Source organism: Athene noctua, chromosome 8 (genome assembly GCF_965140245.1).
Source record: "Athene noctua chromosome 8, bAthNoc1.hap1.1, whole genome shotgun sequence".
Lineage (NCBI taxonomy): Eukaryota > Metazoa > Chordata > Aves > Strigiformes > Strigidae > Athene > Athene noctua.
Window position 1 is genome coordinate 2,557,736 of NC_134044.1, and position 24,156 is coordinate 2,581,891.

Sequence of the window (24,156 nt, forward strand, 5' to 3'; positions counted from 1 at the left end):
GTTATTTACTCAATTAAGGACACACAAACAACTTCAGCTCTGCCCTCCATCAGCTGCTGCCCGTTTGTATCTTGCATGTCCAAAGACCTGCCAGGAGGCTGGATTTTATGGCAGGGGTGCTCTGGTTTCATTTGTCAGGATGGGCTTGGTGAAAAAAAAAACCAACCAAAACACCCAAAACCACAGTTACTCTGGACTTGCCATTCTTCCTGTGTACAAAATACGAGGCAAACCTCACTGGGCATTATGTGAGTCTGGGGCAGCAGTCCTGCCTGCGGGGAAGTGGAGATGTCACCATGAACATGTTGAACTTACTTGCTCAAAGAACCCTACAGCAAAGAAACCCCAACTCTTAATGACCCCGGAGACACAGCTAGAACTCAGAAAGATCTCTTGATAGCAGCTGTGAGAAAGCCTCACATCAGCAATACCACTGATGTGAGAATTACAGGGCAGCAGAGACCTCAGGGCCGTGCCAGCCCCACCTACAGCTGGAACAGCGGATGCCTCCTGCCATGTAAGATCACCCCAAAACCACGAGGCATGGGAAGCCCATACCCCCCACCTACGAAAGCTCTCCCAGCAGCAGCTCCTCTTTCTGAACCCCAAATACCTGGGTGGAGGCTGCTGATTTTTAAACTTAACCATTTACAAAACTTTCCTGTTTTAGCCCTTATCACCAGCTGGAGGACATTCCGTGTGGTCACCCCATGCCAGCAGGATCAACCACCCTCAGGTGGCATCACCTGGATGGAGTGTGTGGTCCCAGCTGGATAAAATGCTGGAGTGTAGCTGACGCAAAGGAAGAATCCATTTCCCTGCAATCATTTACAGTAATCCTTAAGGCAAGGAGGTTCAAACTGAGCATCAGCCTTTTAATGGCCTGGCTCCAGCAAGACTTGGGAAGCGAGGAGCCGCCGTGCACCCCCAGTATGGACGGCACTTTCACCCCAGTCAGCACTTCCAGCACGGCTTCCCCGAGCGATTGCACATGAGGCCTTTGAAACGTACTTTGCAGAAAAACTCGTGCCAAGAAAATTCCTTCTCCTGGCTTTTTTTGCAGCAAACAGCCTCCGATAGGGATCACTGAGAATAAAGTCACTTCATTTACAAACCGGGGAGCCAAATCTGATAGACATCAAAATTCGAGGTAAGTCAAGGAGCGATGGAGCGCTGCCAGTTCCCCAAATGAATATTCATGGCAAATATTCACCCAGCTCCGTGCTGAAGAGAAACCAACGGCAGAAAGGCTGCCCCTGGGAAGGGGAAGGAGAGGGATCAGGCTTGTTTCATCATTTTTATTGAGTGCAATTTTCTCTTTAGTACAGTATTCTCTGAAAGTTACTGTTACAAACTCCGACAATTTCAACACAATCAACAAATTGGGGAAGGGGGGTGGGGGTGGGGAGGAGGGCAAAAAAAATTACAAGGGGTGAAATCTTTTACAGACATCTCACTGGTTATGTACAGGACAGGGTACGGCCGGCTGGCACAGGGCACGCCGCGGCTCGGGGGGGGGACAGGGCTCCCAGGGCGCTGCGGAGACCTCCTGGATCATCATCTCGTGGGTGGCAGGGGGGAGCGGTCCCTGGCGACCGGTGTCAATCCCTCTCTGGCGCTGCTGCCCGGCCACAATACTGGACTCAACGCCTCTGCAAGGCGAGAGGGAGGGAAATGAGAAGAGGATGAGAATAAGCACGCCCCACACTTGGTGATGCAGCACCTCCCTGAAAACACAGGCTGCGACGCCAAGCCCCACTGCAGCCCCCCGCCCCACTGCTGGTGGGGACTGCGCCCAGTGAAACCCGAAGACATCATACAGCAGATACAGCCTCTCTCTCAAAAAAAAAAAAGAAGAAAAGCAGTGATTAATTAATATGCTGTCAGAAAAACGGCAATTTCAGTGAAAGCTCTCAATTTTTCCTTGGGGGAAAAAAAGGAATGGAAGAGACGCATTTCTTTGTGAAGCCGAGATGCTTCAGAGAGTGGAGGCTGAGACTTGATTTTGGGGGCGGGAGGGTTACCGTGTCCCCCAGCACTGAAGATGCTTTTCTTCCTTCCCCCTCCCACTGCAATATGAGCACCCCCCGGGCCTAAAGCAGGAGCAAACCACTAAGCACCATGAAATTGCTTTTTCCAATGTCACAATACCCATTTTTCTCCACTGTCGGGGGGAAGCCAGAAGGTCTCTGAACCAGAAGAGCAGCCCTAGGAGCACCTCCTTCTCACCTTGCAACCAAGAAGTGCCGCGCAACAGCAAAATCCCATTATTTAGTTGCTTCAGAGAGGCAAAGATGCTTTTAATATACAATTGCATCTTGGAAACATAAAGGCGCCACATTAAATAACAAAGCAATTGACCGCTGCGTCCCTTTGCTGGGCCACCGATAACTGGGGCTCGCTGGCATAATTATTGCCGGGTGTCTCTGTGCCTCTCCGAACATACCGATGCTTTCAAAAACCAACTCCAGCTGTGTCTGACATTTCACTCCTATTAAAATCTATTATTCTCCTGAACAAAAATAATTTTTTTAGCAAACCCAGGTGGTAATGAAACTTTTATTTAGTAATTTAGTGTTTGGCAGAAAAAGGGGCATGGGAGAAAGGGTAAGAGAAATTGAGATTATCTTTAAAAAAAAAGAGCTTCAGCTGAGGGGAAAGATATCTCTGTGTATCTTTCAAGCACCGGGGTCCATTTTTGGTGCTGTGCTTGAAGATTTGGTCTCACAGTTCCTTTTAATACTAATGAGAGCAGAACACCTAAATGGCTGGAAAAAAGAGACAACACGAATACTAATAATGTTTTACAAGAGGCAGCAGACACAGGGCATGGCAGACTGTGCTGAACACTCTGCTCGGCCAGGCGGGACCCCAGGGACTGGGGTAAATCAGGGTGGTTGCACCCAAGTCAGTGGGGTGACAGCGATTTGTATCAGCTCTAGATTCGGCCACATTAAAGCTGAAGCCGAGCAATGGCTCTGGCCCCGGGTGCTGCTCCCAGCTCCGCCACCACCTTCCCTCCACAGCCTCTCCCAGCTCACTTAGCTGCAGCCACCCAACTCGCGCGGCAGCAGTGGCGCCGGGGAAGGGTTTGGGGGGGTTATATTCCCCTGCAGAGCAGCTGCCAGCTCAGCTCTGTCATGGCAGCAGCCCTTCCCTTTGCCCTGGCAAAAATGATCCAGGGGCAGCTACGGGTAATTGAGGCCGACACCAAAGGATGGATCCCAAAGGACCCGAGGGGCAGGTCATGAGCAGCTGGGGGAGGCCAGGAAGGTGGCAGCATGGTTGAGCATCCCCCAGGTACACAGCCACCGAATCACCTCCCTGTCACACATCCTCCTCCCCACGCTCTGGCGTGGGGGCCCCTGCAAAGCTGTGCAGCACGGAGGGCTTTGATCTCAGCCTCTAAGTGTTGGTGTGACACAAACACAGTTAAAAGGCCACGCTTGTGAGATGAGAAGGCATCTCGTAAAGGGAAGGCACCGTCAGCATCAGCGTGGCCACAGGGGAGCAAAGGGCATGGTTGAGATGTGGGCAGCAGGACAGTCCCGGGGCGATCTCCCGTTCTGCGCTCATGGGAATGGGGCAGCCCAGGCAGAATTGGGCAGAATTGCAAATACCCAAAGCGATCAAAGCATGGACAGCACCGCACACCCAGCTGCTATTCCCAGGTGCTGCCGTGGAAAAGGGGAGCAGCAGGTGGGAGTGGGGAAGGGGTGGAGGCATGTGTGGAGCTGCCCCAAGTTCTAGGAGCACCCCAAAGCCATGGCCCTGTCACTAACCACTCCTGTGCGCCCTACTCAGGCACCAGCCCGACTGCTGCCCTCATCCAACCCTTTTGCAAAGGGCAGTCGCCCCTCATCACCATTCCCTGGGCGCAACGGGGCAGAAGTTTCCAGAGCCCCGTCCCCATCCAGGCATCGCTGGGGCAAGGACACAGCACTGCCCCCAGGCACTAACCCTAGGCAAAAGACTAGAGCCTCAGTCCCTGACCGCTGGCTGCCTCTGGCTGTGGACTGCTCCCCAAATATTTAGGCTGGGGAACCTGAAAAGATTTGACCCAAAGCATGGTGGGGAAAATTAAACAAACTGATGTGCATGCATGTTTTGCAGCCGCCTTGCCCGTGGAAGCCCCCACAAGGCTCCAGCCCACATTTCCAACACAAGGCTCACCCTGCTCCTTAGACAACACTTGGCATGGTCAGCACCTCCCACTGTCAGTCCTGTTTGGTGCTAATTAGCATTGGTAATTGCACTGACAGTGACGGTAATTTTCCTGCCCTCTCTCCCCTGCCTTCGCACAAGGGTTCAATTGCCTAATGAGACCCTCGGGGATAATCATCAAGAGACGAGCAGGTTCATCCCCACCACAATGTCAGCTCCTGGGCAACATGCAGGGATGGGAGAGCAGAGAAGGGAAAGCCACAGCCCAGGCTGGCAAACAGGGAAAGCTGCCGAGCCTTGTTTACTTGGGGACACAAAGAAAAGTTCACTCCAATTAATTTTTTTTTAAGTGGATAGGCATTAATTCCCCCACACTTATCTAGAATTAATACAGCCTTAATTAGATTTTTGCCTAATCCAATTCCACGTCCACCCCGAAAGGGCATGTCTGTTTTGGGAACGAGCAGAGTTCAGCTAATCCACTTAAAATTCATGCAGCTGGTTTGTTCAGATTAACATCCTCCAGCACTTCCCTCCAGAGATGAGCCAGAAGACCTCAATGCCATCCTCAACTGTGTCACTGGCAGGGCCATCCTGTCCACGGTCACCTCACCTAGCAATGCAGCTGGTTTCTCCTCCACTTGCTGTCATGTGTTAAGAGTCTGCTGGGACCCGGTGATACCTCTGAACAGCCACAGCAGAGCCATGCAGCAGGGGATGGACAGCCAAGGCCTTCATGGCATTTTACACGCCGATGGCCAGAGGAAGGAGAGCAGAAGCAGTAGAGATGCTCAGACACAGAGGGGGAGGGAGTGGGCAGCTATGTCCAGGCTGGAGAGATGCTCACGATGCTGCTCCATGGAGGACAGCCAACCAAAGCAGATGGCCCTGGGACACCATCCCCAGAGCACCAGCAGCTCTGACAGCCCAGAAAGGCCCAGGTGAAGGGCACCATGGTCACCACAGGCAGATGCATTCCCCTCTGCAGCACTAATCTGCTTCTCTGACGTGAACCAAGAGACCAGATTTAATGCCATGGATGCTTACAGTCTCCAACGGCATGTGCCTGGTTCCCATCTCACATCTCCTCCCTCCATGAAAAGCAGAAGAGGCCCTCTCCTGACCAGAGCAGCAGCCGTGTCTGCTCCATTTTCCACGTCAACCCCTGGGATGGCAACACAACCCATACAGGTCCAGCGATAGATGGACACAAGCCAGCAGACCTCCCCCAGGACACAGATGCAGAACCAAAGCCCAAGAGCATCAAAAATGGGAGAGTGCAACATGACAGCAGCTCTCACATCTCCCAGAGATAGGTTTTGGAGGAGGATGAGCTCAGCTGGGACAGGCACAGTCATTCCTCTGTGGCAGGACGGTTGGACCCATCCAACCCAAACCAATTCTGTAGAAAACATAAGCCAGAATAGGAGCAACAGAGAAAACAGTGACAGGGTGAAACAACTTGCCACACAAGTCCCATGGGTGTGAACTTTGCCTCTCCTCCATCATTGCTTGAGAAGTTTCTGGCTCTTCCAAAATTGAGAGGAGATTCACTGGGAACCGCTGAAGAACGGCTCCTTCAGGATCTTTGAAAATAATCTGGAAGGCACCCAAGTTGTGATTCAATCAGCATCCATCCTGGCAGGATCTTTCATAGAAGAGGCACCAAAGCAAGTGATGACACGGGTGTTAAATAAACCCCTGTGGCTCCTCGCACAGTGGGGACGTGACAGGAGCAGGAGTCACGCAGCACCTGGATGAGAGCACGAGCTGGATTTGAAGCCAACCACCTGCCTTTCCATCTGCAGTCTGAAGAGCACGGGTGGCCTTGGAGCTACGGTAAGTGTCTGAGAGCTTGAAAATGCGCCACAGGGTCTGTAAATCCATTCCTCATCTTAGAAACCCATTGATCCTTTTTTTCTTAAGTCAAATTCAATGTTTAAGAGTAACGATTTCCAAGTGAACATAAAGTGGCTCAAATATATCGGCAGCTTTTATGGATCAGAGGCAAAAGCCTTAATTCAGACCCTAATGAACGCAAACATGTCTGTCCCCATCACAAAACAATGGCATTGGTGATGGTGCAAAAAAACCCTTCATAGGTGCTGCTCAATGATTTATACCAGGCCATGGGCCAGCCATGATGATCCCCTGGCTCCCACAGGGATGTCCTCAGCTGGAAGGCAGGGATGCAACCAGCTTTATTGACGAGACTTCTGAAAACCAACCTAAAAACAACCCTTCCCTCCCTCTGAATTGAACACCCTGGAGCAGCATCCTCCACACTGGCTTGTTGGGAAGATGCCATTGACCTGCAGAGGAGTGGAAAGCAGAAGAGGATATCCCACAGGGCTCGGGGTGGAGCATGGGGAGCTCCTGGGGCAGAGACAGAGGAGAAGGGAAGGGGGACAGGGGAATGACAGCCCTGATTTCTCCTAGGGAAACGAGCATTACAAGCACCAAAGGCTGACAGGCTCAGAAATAATGGTCTGAGCTTGCTCTTATTTAAAAACCAGCTGCCTGCTGTTTTCATCGCAAGTCCCACTCTGACTCGCAGCAACATTTAAAATTAAATATACATAAGTACTTTCAAAGAACTGTTAATTTGAAGGTCATTAAATGGCATAAAATACATTCTTTTTTTTTTCTAGAAAGAGGCACACAATAATGCTATTAATACATGCTCCTCTTCCGCGTTCAAAAGCTCACTCTCACCTTGGATGTGCAAGTGATTGAGTTCACCTTTGCTTGCAGTGGCACGACATCTCATTTTAATTACTGCTATTGAGAAAGCTGCTGCCTCCTCCATCACGCACAGCGCTGCCCACCAGGGAAGGGGTTGTACAAAAACCATGACAAAGCCCAGGGGGAAATGATGCAGCTGAATTGCCAATGGGGATTTGGGGAGGTGGGGATGAGGGGGGCAACACAGCAGGGCTGGTACTGGAGGACACGGAAGGGCGGGGGCAACATGAAGCCAGTTGGCAACACTCAGTGCAGACGTGACCATCTTGCCAACAGATTCTCACACTGAGACCTTGGGCCAAGCTCAGAGGAGGGTTTTGTAGCAAAAAGCCCCTTTTTTGATGTAATGCTACATGTAAAAACAGACAAAGCCAACACAGACACAAAAAAAAAATCCCCTGAAAAAGACACAAAAGGGCTGAGGTTTTTACAGTTGCCATAGAAATGTAGAGAAGAAGCTGACAACTGCAAAGCATTTCCCTGAAAGGTCGGGATCAGAGGCGAGCATGAGGTGGGCTCACTCGAAGGCGACCCAAGTAGCCACATCCATGCACCGTTGCTCAGCACGGAGGCAGGGTGCAGCCAGAGGAGCAAGGCGCTGCAGCCGAGCTTTAGCTACCAGTGGTGGCTGGGGGCCAGGATCCGCCCCAGCAGCAACCACCAGCACAGGGCACCTCCCAGCACTAGCATGTGGCAGATGAACCCACTGGGACCCTGTGTGATGAATGAATCCCAGCCAGGAGGAAAGGTCTGCGTAGTTGTTTCACTTCAACCAGAAACACCTTTTTCTTCCTTTTATTTCTGTGTAAGCCAAAACTTTGCAGGGAAGAAGTAATTTTTGAGACATCTCTTCCCCTCTGGGATCAAAGAAAGAACTCCAATGCCAACCACAGCATGGATCAGAAGAAGATTTGAAACGGGAGCTTCCATTTTTAGACCACAGTTAGTGGTTTCATTTTTCTTCTTTTTTTTTTTTCACTGGTTCTTTCCCCGCATTTGGCAGAGTGTCTCCACACTGGTAAAGCATCCAACAGACCCAAATCTGCATCACTCCTTGGTCCACAAAAGCACAGCAGTAGCTGTTAGGCAGAGCCTCCTGCTCCAGGTCCCACCACTGCCTGCAGCTTCCGCTCCATCTCCACACAAGGCAAAGCCGGAGCATCTCGACCACTTCTCCATGACATCAGCGATGGAGGAGACCTCTAAAATGACCTGGACAGTGCAGCCATACTGCTACGGCCAAAGACCCAGGAGTCTCCTGTTGATGCACAAAAATGAACGTTGGCAGCAAGCCTTGACTTAGGAGGCACCTCTTTGATGGTGCCCTGCACCTCCTACCCTGGCAAGAGCCTTCTCCTTGGCATCTGGTGAAGGGCAAGAAGGGCCAGTCCAAAGATGCACAACCCTACTGTCATGGCCAGGCAGATAATGCTGTCACTCTTGGACAGAAAGGCTTTGCAGTTTGCAAAACTTATTTTCCTTGAAAGAAAGAGCTCTGAAGAAACAAAATCATCTGACAGAAGTATTCTGAATTTTTTGTTATTTTTGTCAATAAAAAGCAAAAATCAAGCATGCCTGTTTTGTACTTTCTCCCTTGTTTTCCATTATCAGATTAGAAAACTGACAGCTTTTGGTGAAATCTTCTGTTTCGGGTGAAAAGCCTTTTAATGAAAGGCAGGAGAGCAGGATATTACTTGTACATGAATACCACCATGGTGGGCCTCCTTCAGGTATCATCTTGACAGCAACCCCCTTAGCCAACTTTGCCTCATCACTGAAGGGATTTGTTTGCACCACCTTCAGTCTCCCTGCTCAGCTCTCAGCACCATCAATCTGCTGCTGGGCTTCTGAGTGACCCCGGAGGGGATGTCCCCAGGCCCCTGAGCCACCACTGGTGGACTCACTCTGCTGACCCAGCACGAGGCAGAGGTGCCACCCTTGAGGCGAGGCTGGTCAGAAGAGGTGGGATATGGGAATCACCCGCCACGACACAGCCCAGGAGACATCAGATGTTGGCTGGCTGGGGAAGAGAAGCAGGATGGAAAGCCCAACACCTCTGGTATCTCCAACGGGCACCACTGTGGCCATGTGTTACCTCTCGTGGGGACTTGCCACCCTGACCTCCTGCTGGTCTCCTTCAGGTGAGCTTAGGAGGGTGCACAAAGCTTCTCTGGGGCTGAGATAGGTCTGGATGGCATCACCTCTGGGGAAGATGCTGTCGGCATCCTCACCCAGCCCACGGAGCATGGGGGCAGCCCTCGACTCACAGCACAGAAAAACTCCTTTTCCCTCACTTTCTGGCCAAAAGAAGGGTGCTGGGCTGAGTTAGCCATCAGCAGGGTGTGACAAAGGTTTGGAAGGCAAATTTTAAGAGGTCAGGATGAACCCTCCTATTCCCTTTGCAAACTATGCAAACACTACGCTGCTCAGAGCCAAAAGCCTCTCCCTGCTCCATCAGCAGCAGTCCTGGGGCCCAGACGTGTTTCCTTCTCATGCTGGCAACCACAGCGCAAGTTCCTCCCCCGTCAGAAGGGGAGGAACTTGCACAGGCAAGGGCAAAGAGGTGAGCACAGGCAGAGTGGCAGCACTTTGTCCATGGGTGTTTGGTAGCATGGACAAGCTGAGGGGTGGGGAAGGCGACGAGCATCGTCTGCCCACAGAAATCGGATGAAGATGTAAAGCAGGACTCAGCATCTCGGAAAGCATCCAAGCACCTGGATAGCTGGCTTATCCACTCATGAATACTCAGTCTGCTGGGTTGGACAGGCAGGACTGAATGCTTTATGTTAAAGGTTTTATATTAAAAAAGGGCTGCAGTGCTGTCGCATGGTCCCTCCAGCCCCAGGCACAGGGAGGGGAGGACACTGAGCGGGGCTGCAGGACCAGCTGCCTCGCAGGTGCTTGCGCGGCTGGGCAACACGCGGCAGGGGAGTCGTAAAGGTGGAGTTTTGATATTTAGCCCGTGTCGCTGTCATTCGTTTCTTTAAATGCCTTCAGCTTCCTTCTAATAAAAGAGAAATCATAAAAAAAGCCCACAAAGGATCCTTCACCGCCAGCGAATATCAATGTGGTGAGGCAGCATATTAGTATGCACGGCGCTCGCTCCATCTGCATGTTGTATTCGGTGTGACAACATCCTGGAATACAGATTTGGGCCACGAGTATCCCGAGAGGTATTAGCGATCGTCTATCAGACAGGACGAGGAGCAGTCCCTGCTGTTGTAAACAAGGGGTGTTTTTCTCTGCCTCTTTCTCTGGGGGGAGTTCAGTGATTTGAAACAAGCTCATTCCTGCATCTTGTTAGTTCCTGTTCTTCAGCAGAGCAGTGGGTCATCTTCCTTAGACGATTGAAGAAATAAAATTTCTTTATTGTAAGGTTGTAAGGAGCACCCCATCACCAGGGTCCTTCACCTGCCATCCTCCCGAACCAAGCAATGCTCCCCACGGGACACATGGGGGTCCCCTAGCCAGAGAGCATCCCGATGGCTCCAGCACAGGGGACAATGCTCACACCCAGGACACGTGGACAGGCGCTGGCAGAAAGCAGAGGAAGGGCCTGTCCGCTTGCATTTGGTGGCAGCAAGCAAATCTGGTAAGGCATCTCCACGGCACAGATGGACGCTGGGCAACCCGATGGTGTGGCTGGATGTGGAGCAATCCCTTGGTGTGGACAGATGCGGGGCACCCCCATGGCAAAGACGGACAAGGGGAAAACCTACAGCACAGGTAGACATGAGGCATACTCATGACACTGATGGAGAGGGGGCGCCCCCACAGCACAGACACGGGGCACCCCCCTGGCACAGAGAGACACAAGGCATCTCCACGGCCCAGCTGGATGTGGGGCATCCCTGTGGCCCAGCAGGACGTGGGGTATCCCCACGGCACAGGAGGATGCAAGGCTTCCCCACAGCGCAAGCAGATACCCCTCAGCAGGGATGGATGTGTGAGGAGGATGGAGGATTTGTCGTGCCACCAAATTACGTCAGGGACAGGCAGCCCTCGAGGCACGGCTGGGCAGCCCGCCCGCACCACCACTCCCCCTGCCACACGGGTGCTGCTTGCTGCCAGCGCCGTGCCTGCAAGAGCGCGGTGATGGATCGTTACAACTCGCACACAACAGTCTAAGTAAAAGCCTTATTAAGAGTTCATTCATTTTATAAACTCTGAGCGTGATCCACAGAGGGAAGTTAGATTGCCCAGTCTTACAATATTCTGTGTAAACACTGACATGCGTCTAGTAATTTTAACTAGATCAATTTGCAAAGGAGACCAACGTTGGAACAAAAAAAAGATAAAAATCACATTAAACACAGGGAAACATTCACTGGGAGAGGCTTTAACGAAGCGAGCAGAAAAATACAGAGAAGGATGGACAGACAGACAGAGAGGTACACAAGACAAATGGACCTACCTCTGAAGCCATGAAACCTAAATCTGTAAATCAACATCAAAATTCTTAGGTCCACAAGATGGGGAAAAAAAGTCCTCCACAGCCATCTTCTGCATATCGCCGAGGCTCTGGAGGCCTTAGCAGTCTGTTTCCCAGAGCATCTCTCCCCCTTCTCCAGCAGTCACCAACCCAGTCAGAACCACACGGCAGCTCCTCCAGTCACGTTCCATCCCTGCCACGCCGGCTGGCCCTTGGCATCCTCCTCCTCCTCCTCTCTCTCAGGATGCTGAGCGCTTGCTTCGCTGTCGGGCACTTCCCTGCTACCTCCCGCTCCCAGGGGCTGGGAACCGGCCGGCTGCTGGCCGCAGGGTCAGCGGTGATCTTCGGTTACGGACAAGCAGTGAGTCCACGGTAGGTTGACAATGTACACACGCGCACAAGCGCACACACACACAGGAACACCTCTTTCCGTTTTCCAGGATGGTTTTTTTTTATCCTTTTTTTTCCTTTTTGCAAAAAAAATGCAAGCAAAAGAGAAAAAAAAAAAACCCAAGGTTTTCTATTGAAGGTACATCTCTTCTTCAATATGAAGACATTAACTGGATTGAGTCGGATCCCCCATGCAGTGGTCAGCGAAGTCCTTTGGTAGTTGCCGGAGCGGCACCCAGGTAGGACAGCAGGGAGCTGCGGAGACATCTGAGGACACTTCCACCCGGTCCACGAGCAGAGAGGGGAGCGGGGTGAGCACTGAGGGCCGGGGCAGGGAGGGAGGGCGAAAGAAGAAAAGAAAAGAAAAGAAAAGGAAGGTGGTTTCTCTGGACAGGACGCTCCATCATGTGCCTCTCCCTTCCTCCTTCTCAGTTTCGACCACTGCTCACTGGTGGTGGGATTGGAGTCTGGTCTCTAGGGTTTGGGTTTGCTTCCCCAATGCACATTGGTTTGTCTTCATTGTTTTTTGTGTTTGATTTTTTGTTTTGTTTTTTAAATATATGATTTGTACATATTTATATGTATTTATATGCAGTTCCCCATGACATTGGTAAGTGTGCTTCTGTTGGTGAGGAACGGAAGTCACCAGTTAGAGTTGAGTCCCAGGAACATCCGTCATCTGCAGTCACAGTCCCCAGGCAGCGGTGGCACCTCTCCAAACGCTGCCCCATGGCACACGTCAGTTCCTCCCCTCCCGCCTCTGCCCCTCTGCTCTGTGCCCTCCCCGTCCCCTCCCCGTTGAACAAGGGACGTCATGCCATAGAGGTTGGAGACTGACTCATCTGTATTCGCATGGACTGGACGCTGTTCAGGATCTTCTTCTGGTGCCCAGCCAAAGTCACCCCTATTCTCAGGAGATCTCTGGAGGACAGACAGACAGACAGACAGAGGAATATCAACAGTCAGCTGAGGGTTGGTGTATCTCTTTTGCTGTCTCTAAGCGAAATGAGGGATATAAGCTCAGGTTGTCCATGCCTTTCAGCAGCAGAACAGCCACAGAGCCCAGGCACAGTCCCGTGAGCATCACTGGGAGCGAGGTGGGACCAAGAGCAGGGAGACACCTGCACACTGATCCCCAAATGGTGAACACGGCCACCTCCAGACTCAGGGTGCTTCTGCCAACCAGTGTGATGGATGTTCACTCCCCTTCTTTGCAGGCGCCTTGAACTGACCTCCCCATCTCCCTGCAACCCCAGCCGATCCCAGGCAGCACCCAGCTTTCAGGCAGCCCCAGCACAGCACCCAACTCACTCGGACGTCATCTGGGCAACAAGCTGCAGGGAGGTGAAGCCAGCGGTCAGGAAGCTGTCCCGGTACTGGCTCATCTTCACAGCGCTCAGCCAGTCGTCTACTGAGGTAAAGGCAGTGAAGTCGGGGATGGAGCGGTCGAGGAGGGGCTGAGAAGGCCTGCAACAGGACACACCGCTGGGGACAAGCCTGGCCAGTGCCGGGGGGCTGCCATGCATGAGCTCAGCTGGTGCACAGACATGCTCCCCAATCCTGCACCCCTGTGCTCCTCCTGGCACTGCTCTGCTCCCAGCATATGCCTGAGACAAGAAAGCCCCTGTGAAAGGCTTGTCCCATGGGCACATTGCTCTGTCAAGCCGTGTTTTGCAACCCCATATGTTGTAAATCCAGCTGTGGGAGCCACAGGGACGGAGGCACCAGCAAAGCAGACACTGCGCCCATATGGTCACACACCATAAAGAATCAATAGCAAAGAATTATTGCTGTTGCTCTACTGAAAACTACATGTTCTTTGTCTGACTGTCAGGCAGAGCAAAGACAGAAACCCCCTGCGCCTGGCAAACGATTTATGAATTCCTGTCCCTCCCCCTGGCAGCACGAGCCGCTCGGGGAGCCTTTCACTGCAGCTCAGGATGCTGACACGAGAGCATCCCCCGCACGCCGGGACACTCACACAGCGGTGATGGTAGCCACAGTTTTGAGGCTTGCCGGGTTGCGGATCATTTTATCCAGGGTGTTGACTATCTCGGTGAAGCGCGGGCGGGTGTTGCGGTCCTTCTGCCAGCAGTCCAGCATCAGCTGGTGCAGGGCGGCAGGACAATCCATGGGCGGTGGGAGCCGGTAATCCTGCTCGATCGCGTTGATGACCTGCAGGGCAGCGGGCGAGCAAGCAGAACGTGAGGACAAGGGACTTGGATGTCTCATGTAGGAAAAACCTGCAGCTGCAGCTCGGGGTGAGCCACCCCCGACTGCTCCTCTCTCGGAGCCAAGCTGCGTGTGTGGACAGAGGTGCTACAGGCAGCGCTGCCGCAGGCCGGAAGGCAGCTGCCAGCCCATTTGATCATCAGCAAAGGGAGCAGGAGGAGACGCTCCCGGCTCCAATGGAGCTGGGGCTCTCAGAGGTTAATCTCCACTCTGATGCTCCGCGCGCTGCAGTTCCTCCCGGCAGAGAGCTGCCACTCATTATCTCGGCAGATCGCATCGGAGTACAGCAGTCCAACTACCAAAGCTCTTTCCCTGCTCGCAAACCCTCTGAACATTTTCAAAGGCCCTGCAGCTTCCTGAAGTTCAATTACCAGCCCACTGGCTTTTCTTCCCAATTTCTCTTCTTGCATCCTCTCGCTCGCCAGCCTGTTTCATCTCAAAAAGTGCTGCCAAGGCTCCATGAAGGAGCAGACAGGCATTCAGGCAGGGCTTTCTTTTGGGAACAAGACCCCCCACACCCCTCAGAGTTGTGTGGATGACCCCCAGTGCTTACGTCTTGGTTGGACATGTCCCAGTAGGGCCTCTCTCCGAATGACATCACCTCCCACATGACGATGCCGTAGCTCCAGACATCGCTGGCCGAGGTGAACTTGCGGTAGGCGATGGCCTCCGGCGCCGTCCACCTGACGGGGATCTTTCCTCCCTACGGAAAAAGGGAGAGAGGCTGAAAAACTGCTCCCTTGGCAGAGGAGTCCGGACACCCACAAGCCAGTGTCAGAGCCACACCACACACCCCCCAGGGACCCTGCTGAGGAGTGAGCAGGTGGAACCTGAAGAGATGAGGAAGCAGGAGTTGAAAACACCTCCATGAACTTATCTTGCACCGGCACAAAAGGGCTTAGTTAAACAAAACAAAAGGGTTTATCCAAGGGTTTGTTCCACTCCACCTCCCCACTCCAGCTGCCGTGCAGGAGCCAGCACATCAGTGGCCTGTCCCTGGGTCCCTTCCCCAGGAGACAGGGCTAAGCAGGACTGCGTAGTACTTATCTCTGGTACCCCCAGCCCTTGGCCTTCAATGGAAACAAGGTCTAACCTAAGAGCATCCTCTACAACTTCATCTGGGCTTCCACTGCTGCTGGAAGGTCCTTCCAGCCCCACTTTTGGAGTGAGAGGCAAAAAGCAAAACACATTTAAGCGCCAAAGGAGATTTGGAAAGCAATGGAATAGGAAAGTGCCTTTGGCTGAGAGCCCCTCATTTCTCCTAAAAGCTCAAAGTCAGTCTCAGCATCTCAATCCACTCCATCAAGCCAGGGCAGGTCTCAGCTCCTGGCCAGACAGGAAGGGCTGGAGGCCATGCCAAGGGGATAGGGATGCTGCAGAGGGGCAGCACGTACAGAGGGACTGCTCCCTGGGCAAGCACCACTGAAATAACAGAAAAAAAAAAGTGAAGGGATGAAGGAAAAACCACAGACATGCATGGTATTTACTTGGGGCAGAATTGCATTGTAAATCATTTAGCGCAATTGTTTTCCGTAGCCTTTCCAAAGAAGTGTCAGCTGCTCTTGAAGGATGAATGGCAAAAAATTTGATTTGAATAACTACAAATGGAAAAATTAACTGCTAGGTTGTTTTTCCTGCCTTTTCCCCAGAGCTAAAAACCTGCTGTGGGAGGCAGAGTGATGTAATCGCAGTCACAGCATCACTTCCCAGCTGCCAGGGAGATCTATTATGGCCTAAATTAAATAAAAACACAGATGAGATAATCTCTTTTATCTCTAAAGGTGCAGAAAGGATACTTCGTGCCTCATCCCAGCAGCTACTGCCGGGGTCTTTGAACAAAAAATAAATTATGTGCGTCTGCTCAAAGGCCACTGCCTGCAGGACAGGTGTGGGCAGGGAGTGGGGTAGTTCCAGGGTGAGGGGTGATGTCCCATGAGCAGGGGAGGAAGAGCAAAAGGTTGCAGCCAGGCCAAAACGTTAAGTCAGCCTTAAAGGCATGTCCATGGGTTTTCTATTTTGGAGGCTGGAGCTGGGCACAGCTCAGCACCCCAAGAAACTGCTTCTGCAGGAGTCGTGTGCTTGCACTCAGCACATGTTCTTTAAATTAATCTATTAGAGAAAGACAACAGTTTGCTCATCCCCTTCTCCTCTGATCATCCTTAACACCACTAAGGGTCTCACAAGCTCGCTGTCGAGAGGATGGCTGTGGCAGGGAGCTGGGGGTCCCCTGGGGAGCAAGGGGAGAGCAGGGCTGCCATTACCTATGAATGAGTTAATTAAGGACAATAAGGGTGGCTGGGGAATGGTGGAGCTCCCGTTAGGCTTGTCTCTTTAATTAATGCCTGCAACAAGTTTCCAGCAGAGCGAGGCAGACCGGACCTGGACCGCTGGGGGAAGGGGACTTAAAATGCCATCGCTGTGCCATCGGGAGATGCTGTGATCTCCCTGTTTCCCCTTTGCATCTGCCCAGGGACTCCTCTGTGCACCTTCCCTCCACAGAGGGAAACTGGTGAGGGCAGAAAGTTGTTTGGGGGAGGAAGGAGGCAGAAAACTCATAAAAAGTGAGGAAGAGAAAGGAAGGAAAAGAGGGTGATGGGCGGGAACCACAGCCAGGGTTTCTGGGCCATGAGTGAATCCTCCCAAGATGGTCCCACCCATGGTAGAAGCTCCAGGGTGTACATCCAGTACCCCTCTCCCAGGTTCAGCTGGCACCAGGTGCAGGGGAATGCTGAGCATGACAAAATCTTGCGAGAGGTACATACCAAGGAGCTGGTGTAGGTGGGGTCGGACGTATCGTCCTGCAGGTAGCGCGAGAGGCCAAAGTCCGACACTTTGCACACCAGGTTGCTGTTGACCAGGATGTTCCTGGCAGCCAGATCTCGGTGCACATAATTCATCTCTGCAAGGTACTTCATCCCAGCAGCAATTCCTCTGAGCATCCCCACCAGCTGAATCACTGTGAACTGCCCATCGTTTTGCTGTGATAGGAAAGAGCAGGCACAGGGTGAACGTGCAGACCCCACGGCGAGACCACAGCCATTCACCCCCAAACGTGGGAGGATGTTGCACCTCCCCAGAGGACTAGCCAGCTGCCCTGCTCTGCCTGATTAAAGGAGAGGTATGCCAGCAGCAAAACACACGTGTGTCGGGGGTGTACGGCTCACTGCAACCAGCTCCCGAGCTAAGGTAACAGGCTGGGGTTTACAGGATGGGACGCCAACATCTCATTACCACACCCTACAGCTGAACAACAGCCTGCACGGCCCCACCTTGTCTTACCCGCAGGAAGGAGTCCAGGGCCCCATTCTCCATGAACTCTGTGATGATCATGACCGGTCGGCTTTTGGTCACCACCCCTTCCAGCCGAATGATGTTGGGGTGGTCAAATTGCCCCATGATGCTGGCCTCGCTGAGGAAATCCCGGCGCTGCTTCTCGGAGTAGCCGGCTTTGAGCGTTTTGATGGCCACGTAGATCTCCCGCTTGCCGGGCAACTTCAGGCGTCCTTTATACACTTCTCCAAACTCCCCTGCAAGTGCAAGACCATCCGCTACCACCTTCTCCTCTACATAAAACATTGCAAAGAGTAATGGTACCTTGAGCTGCTTGGTCTCCAAACCAACCGGCTGAGAAATGTCAGCCAGTTAACACTTCAACAATGTTCTCCTCTGTAAGTCTACTTGCCTGTCCTCTTTAAAAGGGGCAATGTCTGCTGCTGAGGATGTGTTTGGGCCTGCAACCTCCTCCAAGGTGACAGAGCCCTGCACCAACAGAAGCAGAACCTGGGGCCGCTCTTGCAAACCCCGAGAAGGATCAACATTTAAGGAGTACCTCAAATACAAGGTGTCAGTGTTGATAATCTCCGTTGCCTTTTTGCACATCACTTCTCTTGGAATGGAAAATAATTGGGCTGTTTTCATTGCTGAATGATTTAAAATGCAGAAAGGCAAAATATGCCTGTGGAGGGATTAAATTTAAGGCAGGTTTGCAGTTACTTTGCCTTGATGAGCAGCAAAGGGTGGCTGATACATCGCTGAACTTGATCCCAACCGAACTAGCTCATTGCTTCTTTGCAGCTTCCCCCCTGGCTTCTCACTTTGTCTTCTAGGAGTACGACACACTTATTTAAAAATGGCAATAAAAACAGCACAGATGACACACAGATATGTGCACGTGTATGTATATATACATATGTATGGGAATATGGCACAGACTGGAGTGCGATCTGGCTTGTTATCTCATGAAAAAGCCAAGCAGGAAATCCCAAGAGGCCCCGCAGTCACCCAGCAAATACGTTCATGGAGCCTTTCCCACCTCAGAGGAACTCTGAGAGAGGAAACCAACCTCGTGTCTGCCCTAACCCATCACAAACCCAGGAAAGCCTGATGTCTCAAGGATTCCTCGAGGGTTTCCCCATTGGAGGACCACATGTGCACCCCCAGAATTGCTTCAGGTGGCTGTCTGGCCACACAGGAGAGGTGGAGAGGGCAGAGAGGGACGGGCAGGCAGGGGACAGCAAGACCCACCTGCTCCAATGACTTCTTCAATCTTCACAAAGGACACATCGATTTCCTTGGCAAATTCGCGGACTGCCTCATTGGGGTCCTCATAAGTGAAGGGATCAATGTAGATCTTCATCCCTGGAGACCCTTGTTGCAGAAAACATGGGAGCAATGGCAAAAGGGAGAGAAACCAAGAGCATTTGTGCCATGGACAAGAACTGGAGACCCCCTGTCCTCATGCCCTTTGTACGCCCATTATGATGGCTGCTATCGCTGTGCTCACCTGCGCCACCTCCACAGACACTTATCATCCTCTTCGGTCCCCCCGCTCCGCTCAACTCTCCCCTGCATCCCCTCCTCTCCCTCTCTGCCCTCCACTCTGCCATTATCCTACCTCTTACTCCACCCTGGCAATGGGGAGCAGCTACAGACATGAACTACAATTATCTGGCTTCACGGTGAGGGCTTTATGAGGCTCCATGCCTTAGTGAAGAAATATTTATCCAAAAAGGCTTCTGATAGCTTTGTGGCTGCTACTAAATTGACAGAGTGCAGCAATTATAATCAACAACCTGTGTGGAGCCATAAAATATGGTTTGGCCGGCTTCTGTGACAAGTGTGTGGTCCCTTGCACGGCGGCAATGGGCAGCAGCAGGATCCGGCCCCACTGTAGGGAGATGCAGCAAGTGGGCTCTTGCCCTTTTCAAATGAGGGAAAAACCAAAACAGGCCCCTACATTCCCCAGATGGGGTTTTCAGACATTGTGTGTGGATGCCCTGGGGCTTGCAGAGCTGCTGGGGGGCACTGTCACAGGGCAGAGTGAGGCCACTGCCACCCCCGGGGTTCAGCAGGGCACCGGCGTGATACCACACTCCCCAAAGGGGACCCAGAATGAGCTGTGGTCCCCTTGTGGGGATTCAGCCTCCCATGCCATTTCTTACCCAAAAAGGAGACAGGATGGCATAGCAGCCCCTCAAGGTCATCTCTGGAGAAGACCAGGAGGGACAGCGCTGACTGATCCTCCTCTGCCCGAGGTACTTAGCCCTTACGGCGATTAACAGTATTTGATTACACTGTTAAGGACCTCACCAAGGGCCACAATCCTGTCACACTGGCCCTTCCTGGAGCCATTCTAGAGCAGATGTGCAGCACGGACCGCAGCATTGCCTCTGAGTGGCTCCGCACCGGGAATTTAATTTGGTTCCTGAATGCTTTGCAAGTTTTCTGGCAAGTAATTTCGGAGGAGGCATGACAGCCTCACAGCGGGTACTGCTGGTGCAAAACAGCCACTGAGGGAGAACTGTTTGCAGAGGCCACAGGACTCGGGAGGGACCAGGCAGGAGTATCCTCATCCCCAAAAGGGGCGTCTGGGGCAAAAGCTCTGTGCCTTGGAGGCGGGTGGGGAAGGCTGAAATGAAGCCATCTGTGCATCTCCCAGTTCATAAATCCCTTTACGGCTCTGTCTCATACACTTTAACTGCCCCATAAATTTTTTTACAAGAGCAGCTGATGCTCCAGCCAGGATTACAAAGGGATTTACAGGATCGTAACTGAGACTGACTCACTGATCAAAATACTGAAGAAATAAAGGAGACAATAATGCTGAATTTTCCTGCCCACTGTTAATACAGGCAAGTTTTCAAACACCCTCTGATGTGTCCTGGGGTCTGCCCACAGGCTCAGCAAACACCAGGCTCAGCTCCCTGCTGATCTCCTGCACTTCCCATCCCATCCGAATGAGTGGCATTAGGGCACCCAAACCCATTACTCATCTCTGCAAACCTCAGCCACCGGCTCATCGTCACCACGCCGGCAAAAGCTGGGCAAAATGCTGGAAACCAGAGCACGGCATCAAAGGCAACTCGTGCCGAGCCTGCCTGCAAAGAGAGCTTCGCATTCTTAAAATCGCCTGGATACTCTTAGAAACTGGATTAGGCCATGTATCACTACTGCAGATGACAGTGAATTATTTATCACTCTTCGAAAGTTGAAGCACTCTGCGCTGTGACCCCGACTTCAAGTGTCAGGTCCCTCCCAGCATCATTTTCCCTTGGGAATAAATATTGTCAGGACAGAGAAAAACCCTTGGCTGCTGAATCACCACTGCTACAACAGGGCTTTCCCTATTTCCCCTATCTCAAAGCTCCTGGCAAAGCAGAGGCAGAGATAAACCATGAGAAATTACAACCTGATAGACCCCATCTCACTCGAAAACCCACCCGGGGAAGTCCTTGCCAGCAGCAGGCAGCCAGCAATCCCGGGGAGCTCCTCGGAGGGCCGGCAGAGCTGTGCCGGGAGGCTGTAATTGCTGTGCCACTAAACATGCGGGTGATTTGTTCCAGCCGATGCACTCGTTACTCCATTAGTCGCTCACCACAAATTTCCCACCTGTTTTGCTCCAGCATCTGCAATAACCGAGTGCCTGGAGGCTTGCTAACCTTGGAAGGGTTTTGCTGCATGTCCGGGTGTCCCAGCACCCCTGGCTTTTGGGCACCAATCCTCATGCTGCCCCGTTTTAAAAACTAAACACAAACACCCGATTCATTGCTTTCCTACCTGATCTGTGCATCCTATTTTTTTTGGGTGCTTGGGGTGAGCTAGGGATGCACATGGGGTGGGGAATGTTTCAAAATGAGGAAAACAGAGGAAAAAAGGTCCACTTTCAGCCTGACATGGGTTAGCCACCAGGCATCAAATAAATCTTCCCCTGCCACTCACAGTGCAGAAACACAAAGAAAAGGGGGAGGAAAAGCACAGGTCCATCATATTTAAGTACCACCTGGTGATGTTTGGAAAACAGTTTATTGTTTGCTGGGAGGTTTATGGCCCCCCACAGCCCCACCATCATGTTGGGAGGGTTCAGAATGAAGCTGAGAAGGTCAAAAGAGGTCTAGCATGCTGTTGCTGGCTTGGCTGGGCTCTTCTGGCTGCCTCCAAACCCTCCCTGTCCCTGTCAGCCCTTATGTTTTTCTTTGCCAGGCTCATCGCTCCATCTCTGTCCCTCCCCTCCGCTCACCCATCCTACTCCCCACCTTCCCCAGCCATCCTTCACCCATCCCTGCATCCCACTGCCAACCCTTTTCCTCAAGCCAGTGTACAGGACCCACGGATGGTTTCTTCACGCAAGGCAGCAAAGTGCACCTGGGAGGCATCTCTAGGAGAGCATAAATGGGATTTACATCCCACAGGGACAGGGCATGGAGCCTGCAGGCACCAGATGGCAACTCCTCACCCCCTGTTTTGCTATAATTTCCAATGATCACAATGGCCCACTGGCTTCTGGAGGGGCACCTGAGCAGACGTTATACACAAACAGAGCCTTGAATTTATTCTGGTGCACAACAGCAACCACAAAGGTGTCTTTGGAAAAGGCCTGTCAAGCTCAGGCTCTCCTAGCTGTTTTCCAAGGGTATCAGCAGCCCAAATCCAGTTGACCCTTCCCAGTGACTGGCACCCCCACCACACCCATTTGAAGGTGGAAGAGTGGGGCACATGCCGGGTGCAGGTTTAGGAGCATTTCCCCCGCCCACTTCTCTCCACTCACCTCGCCCGGTGCTGTAGTGCTGTAATTTATCACTGTACACTGCCTCCTTGCTGTAGGCGCGCTTCCTGGGAGAAGGGGGGAGAAAACAGCCAGGCTTGAGGGACCAGCAGCTGGTGATGGCCGTGAACTGCTCCCCTCTTGGCAAGCCGTGGCAGCTTGGCACTCTCTCCAGTTACAGGGGTCCCCCATTCCCCCCTTCCTACCCCAAATCTCTCCCAGCTGTGTCTTACGCCTTCCACCTTCCAGGGACACAGCATCCCACAGGACCTACCTGCTGCAGACGATGGAAATGGCCACCAGAGAGACGATGAAGACGACCCCGGCCGCTGCAGACCCTGCAATCAAAGGCAGTTGCTCTCTCAGCTCTGACTTGTAGTCATCTGCAAGAGAAGAGGGACAGGGTGAATTCTCCCTTGCATGATCACCCTGGGAAGGGGTCCCGTAACACCCTCTCTGACTCCGTGGGTGCTGCTCCCATGTGAGGGTGGTGGGACAAAGGGGATCCAAGCAGGAACACTGGTTGAGGCAGGTGATGAGCTGGTGCCACACTGTACAAGAAAGGACTATCATGCTCAGCTCACATGTGTTTTGGGTTAAAAATATGGAAGAGATGATCCTGGGAATCAAATCAAACCATCAGTGTGTGGGCCTAGTTTCCCAAAGAGATGAGGTTTAAAAGGTGGCTTTGTCTGTGTCTCCAGGGTTTCTCTTCCCTCAATAAATTTACACCTGTTGGTCATTTCAACCAAATTTAACACAGGGTCTCATAGATGCAAAGTTCCCACACATTCCAGGAAAAGAGGGAGAGAAGAGACCCTATTAATAACCAAACCAGCTGGGGAAAGCTGTGCTAGGAGCTCACCCATATTAGACTATGGAGATTCTACCACACCACAGTTAACCCTGAGAGTGAGGCCCAGGAGAATCAGCCATTGCTGCAGGTCTGATGGCATCTCAAAAGATGGCCCGAGCCAACTCCTTTTGCAGAGCCACAGCAAGCACAGCACCCCTTCCACAGTGAGCACCCCTCAAACCCTCTGCATCCTCTCAGCCACCCACTGCGTCCTCTGACAGCGGGCTGGGGTGAAATCCAAGGTGGCACAGGGGGCGTGGGCATGCCTGGAGCAATCCTGGTCTGCCAGGCTGTGCCAGCAGGCACAAGCAAGGGTTAAAATAAAATTCACTTCAGAAGAAAGCATTTAGCGCCTTTTTATCTGTATTTTTCTACTCCAAGGTTAATTACTAGCAACTAGATTTATCTCTTGCATGCCGCTTAAATCCTGAGAAATTCTCATCTAACAATCAATTATTATTTAATAATCTACACTATCCATTCTTATTAAATTTCAATTAATTGCTTATTTGAGGTAGGATTTTTCTTCTCACTTCTCTAATCCTGAATATTCAAGGCACTGGGGGGGGTTTATTGCCATTTCCTTCCCGTGGGTCACCCCATGTCGCTTTCCTCTTCCCACCCCAGCTGGCACTCAACACAAGCACAAGCACAGCACGACCCAGTTGACCCAGTTTTGGGAAAGAAGAAAAGTTTTATAAAAGACAGCCAGCGGGGCTGGGACCCATGGGTGTCACCTAAGCAGAGCAGGAAGCAGCAGGGAAGGGGCTTTCTTCAGGGACCTCAGCTGCCCCAAGGGTAGGAGACCATGAAAGGAGCCTGGCTTCACTCACCAACTTCTGGATTAGTCCTGAAGCTGGGATTAATAAAAACTCTCCCATGAATTATTAGTCTCTAAAGGGATCTAGGGTTTGAGGGTGCAGGGAAGGGCTGCCAGAAGAACATCAGCACGACTCTGGCAAGCAGGCCAGAAGAAGCCATGAAGGTCACTGAGCTGGTCCTTTCCCTTCAACAAACCACCTTGGGGTGGGAAATCAGCTTTCATTGACAGGTCCGACCCTTCCAGCTTTGCCCAGATGGCTCTGAGCATCCCAGGTGAGCATCCCCGGAGAGCATCCTGGAGTCCTTCCTCCAGGGGTTCTACAACCCTCCTCACCCCACCATGACAGACTCACAGCCAGTGGGGGGGCTCAGTCACCACAGTCAGAGGCAGGAAAGACAAAATCACAGCTAAAGAGCAGAGGAGAAAACAGAGCAAAGAGATTTCAAGCAGGTTACTCCTCCAGCTGGTGATTA

General features: G+C 52.2%; 1 protein-coding gene across 1 annotated transcript in view; it reads right to left on the reverse strand.

Annotated features, from left to right (window-relative positions):
* Window positions 1-1,292: 1,292 nt before the first annotated feature.
* Window positions 1,293-24,156, reverse strand: part of EPHB1 (EPH receptor B1) — an 85,996-nt gene continuing 63,132 nt past the window's right edge. Inside the window, exons 8-17 of the mRNA XM_074912602.1 lie at window positions 22,279-22,387; window positions 22,008-22,072; window positions 18,488-18,610; window positions 17,243-17,490; window positions 16,726-16,941; window positions 14,517-14,666; window positions 13,713-13,906; window positions 13,043-13,198; window positions 11,324-12,652; window positions 1,293-1,652 (exon numbers count right to left, since the gene is read on the reverse strand). Coding sequence (XP_074768703.1) covers window positions 12,544-12,652; window positions 13,043-13,198; window positions 13,713-13,906; window positions 14,517-14,666; window positions 16,726-16,941; window positions 17,243-17,490; window positions 18,488-18,610; window positions 22,008-22,072; window positions 22,279-22,387 — 1,370 coding nt within the window. The 3' untranslated portion in view covers window positions 1,293-1,652; window positions 11,324-12,543. The remainder of the gene's footprint in view (window positions 1,653-11,323; window positions 12,653-13,042; window positions 13,199-13,712; window positions 13,907-14,516; window positions 14,667-16,725; window positions 16,942-17,242; window positions 17,491-18,487; window positions 18,611-22,007; window positions 22,073-22,278; window positions 22,388-24,156) is intronic.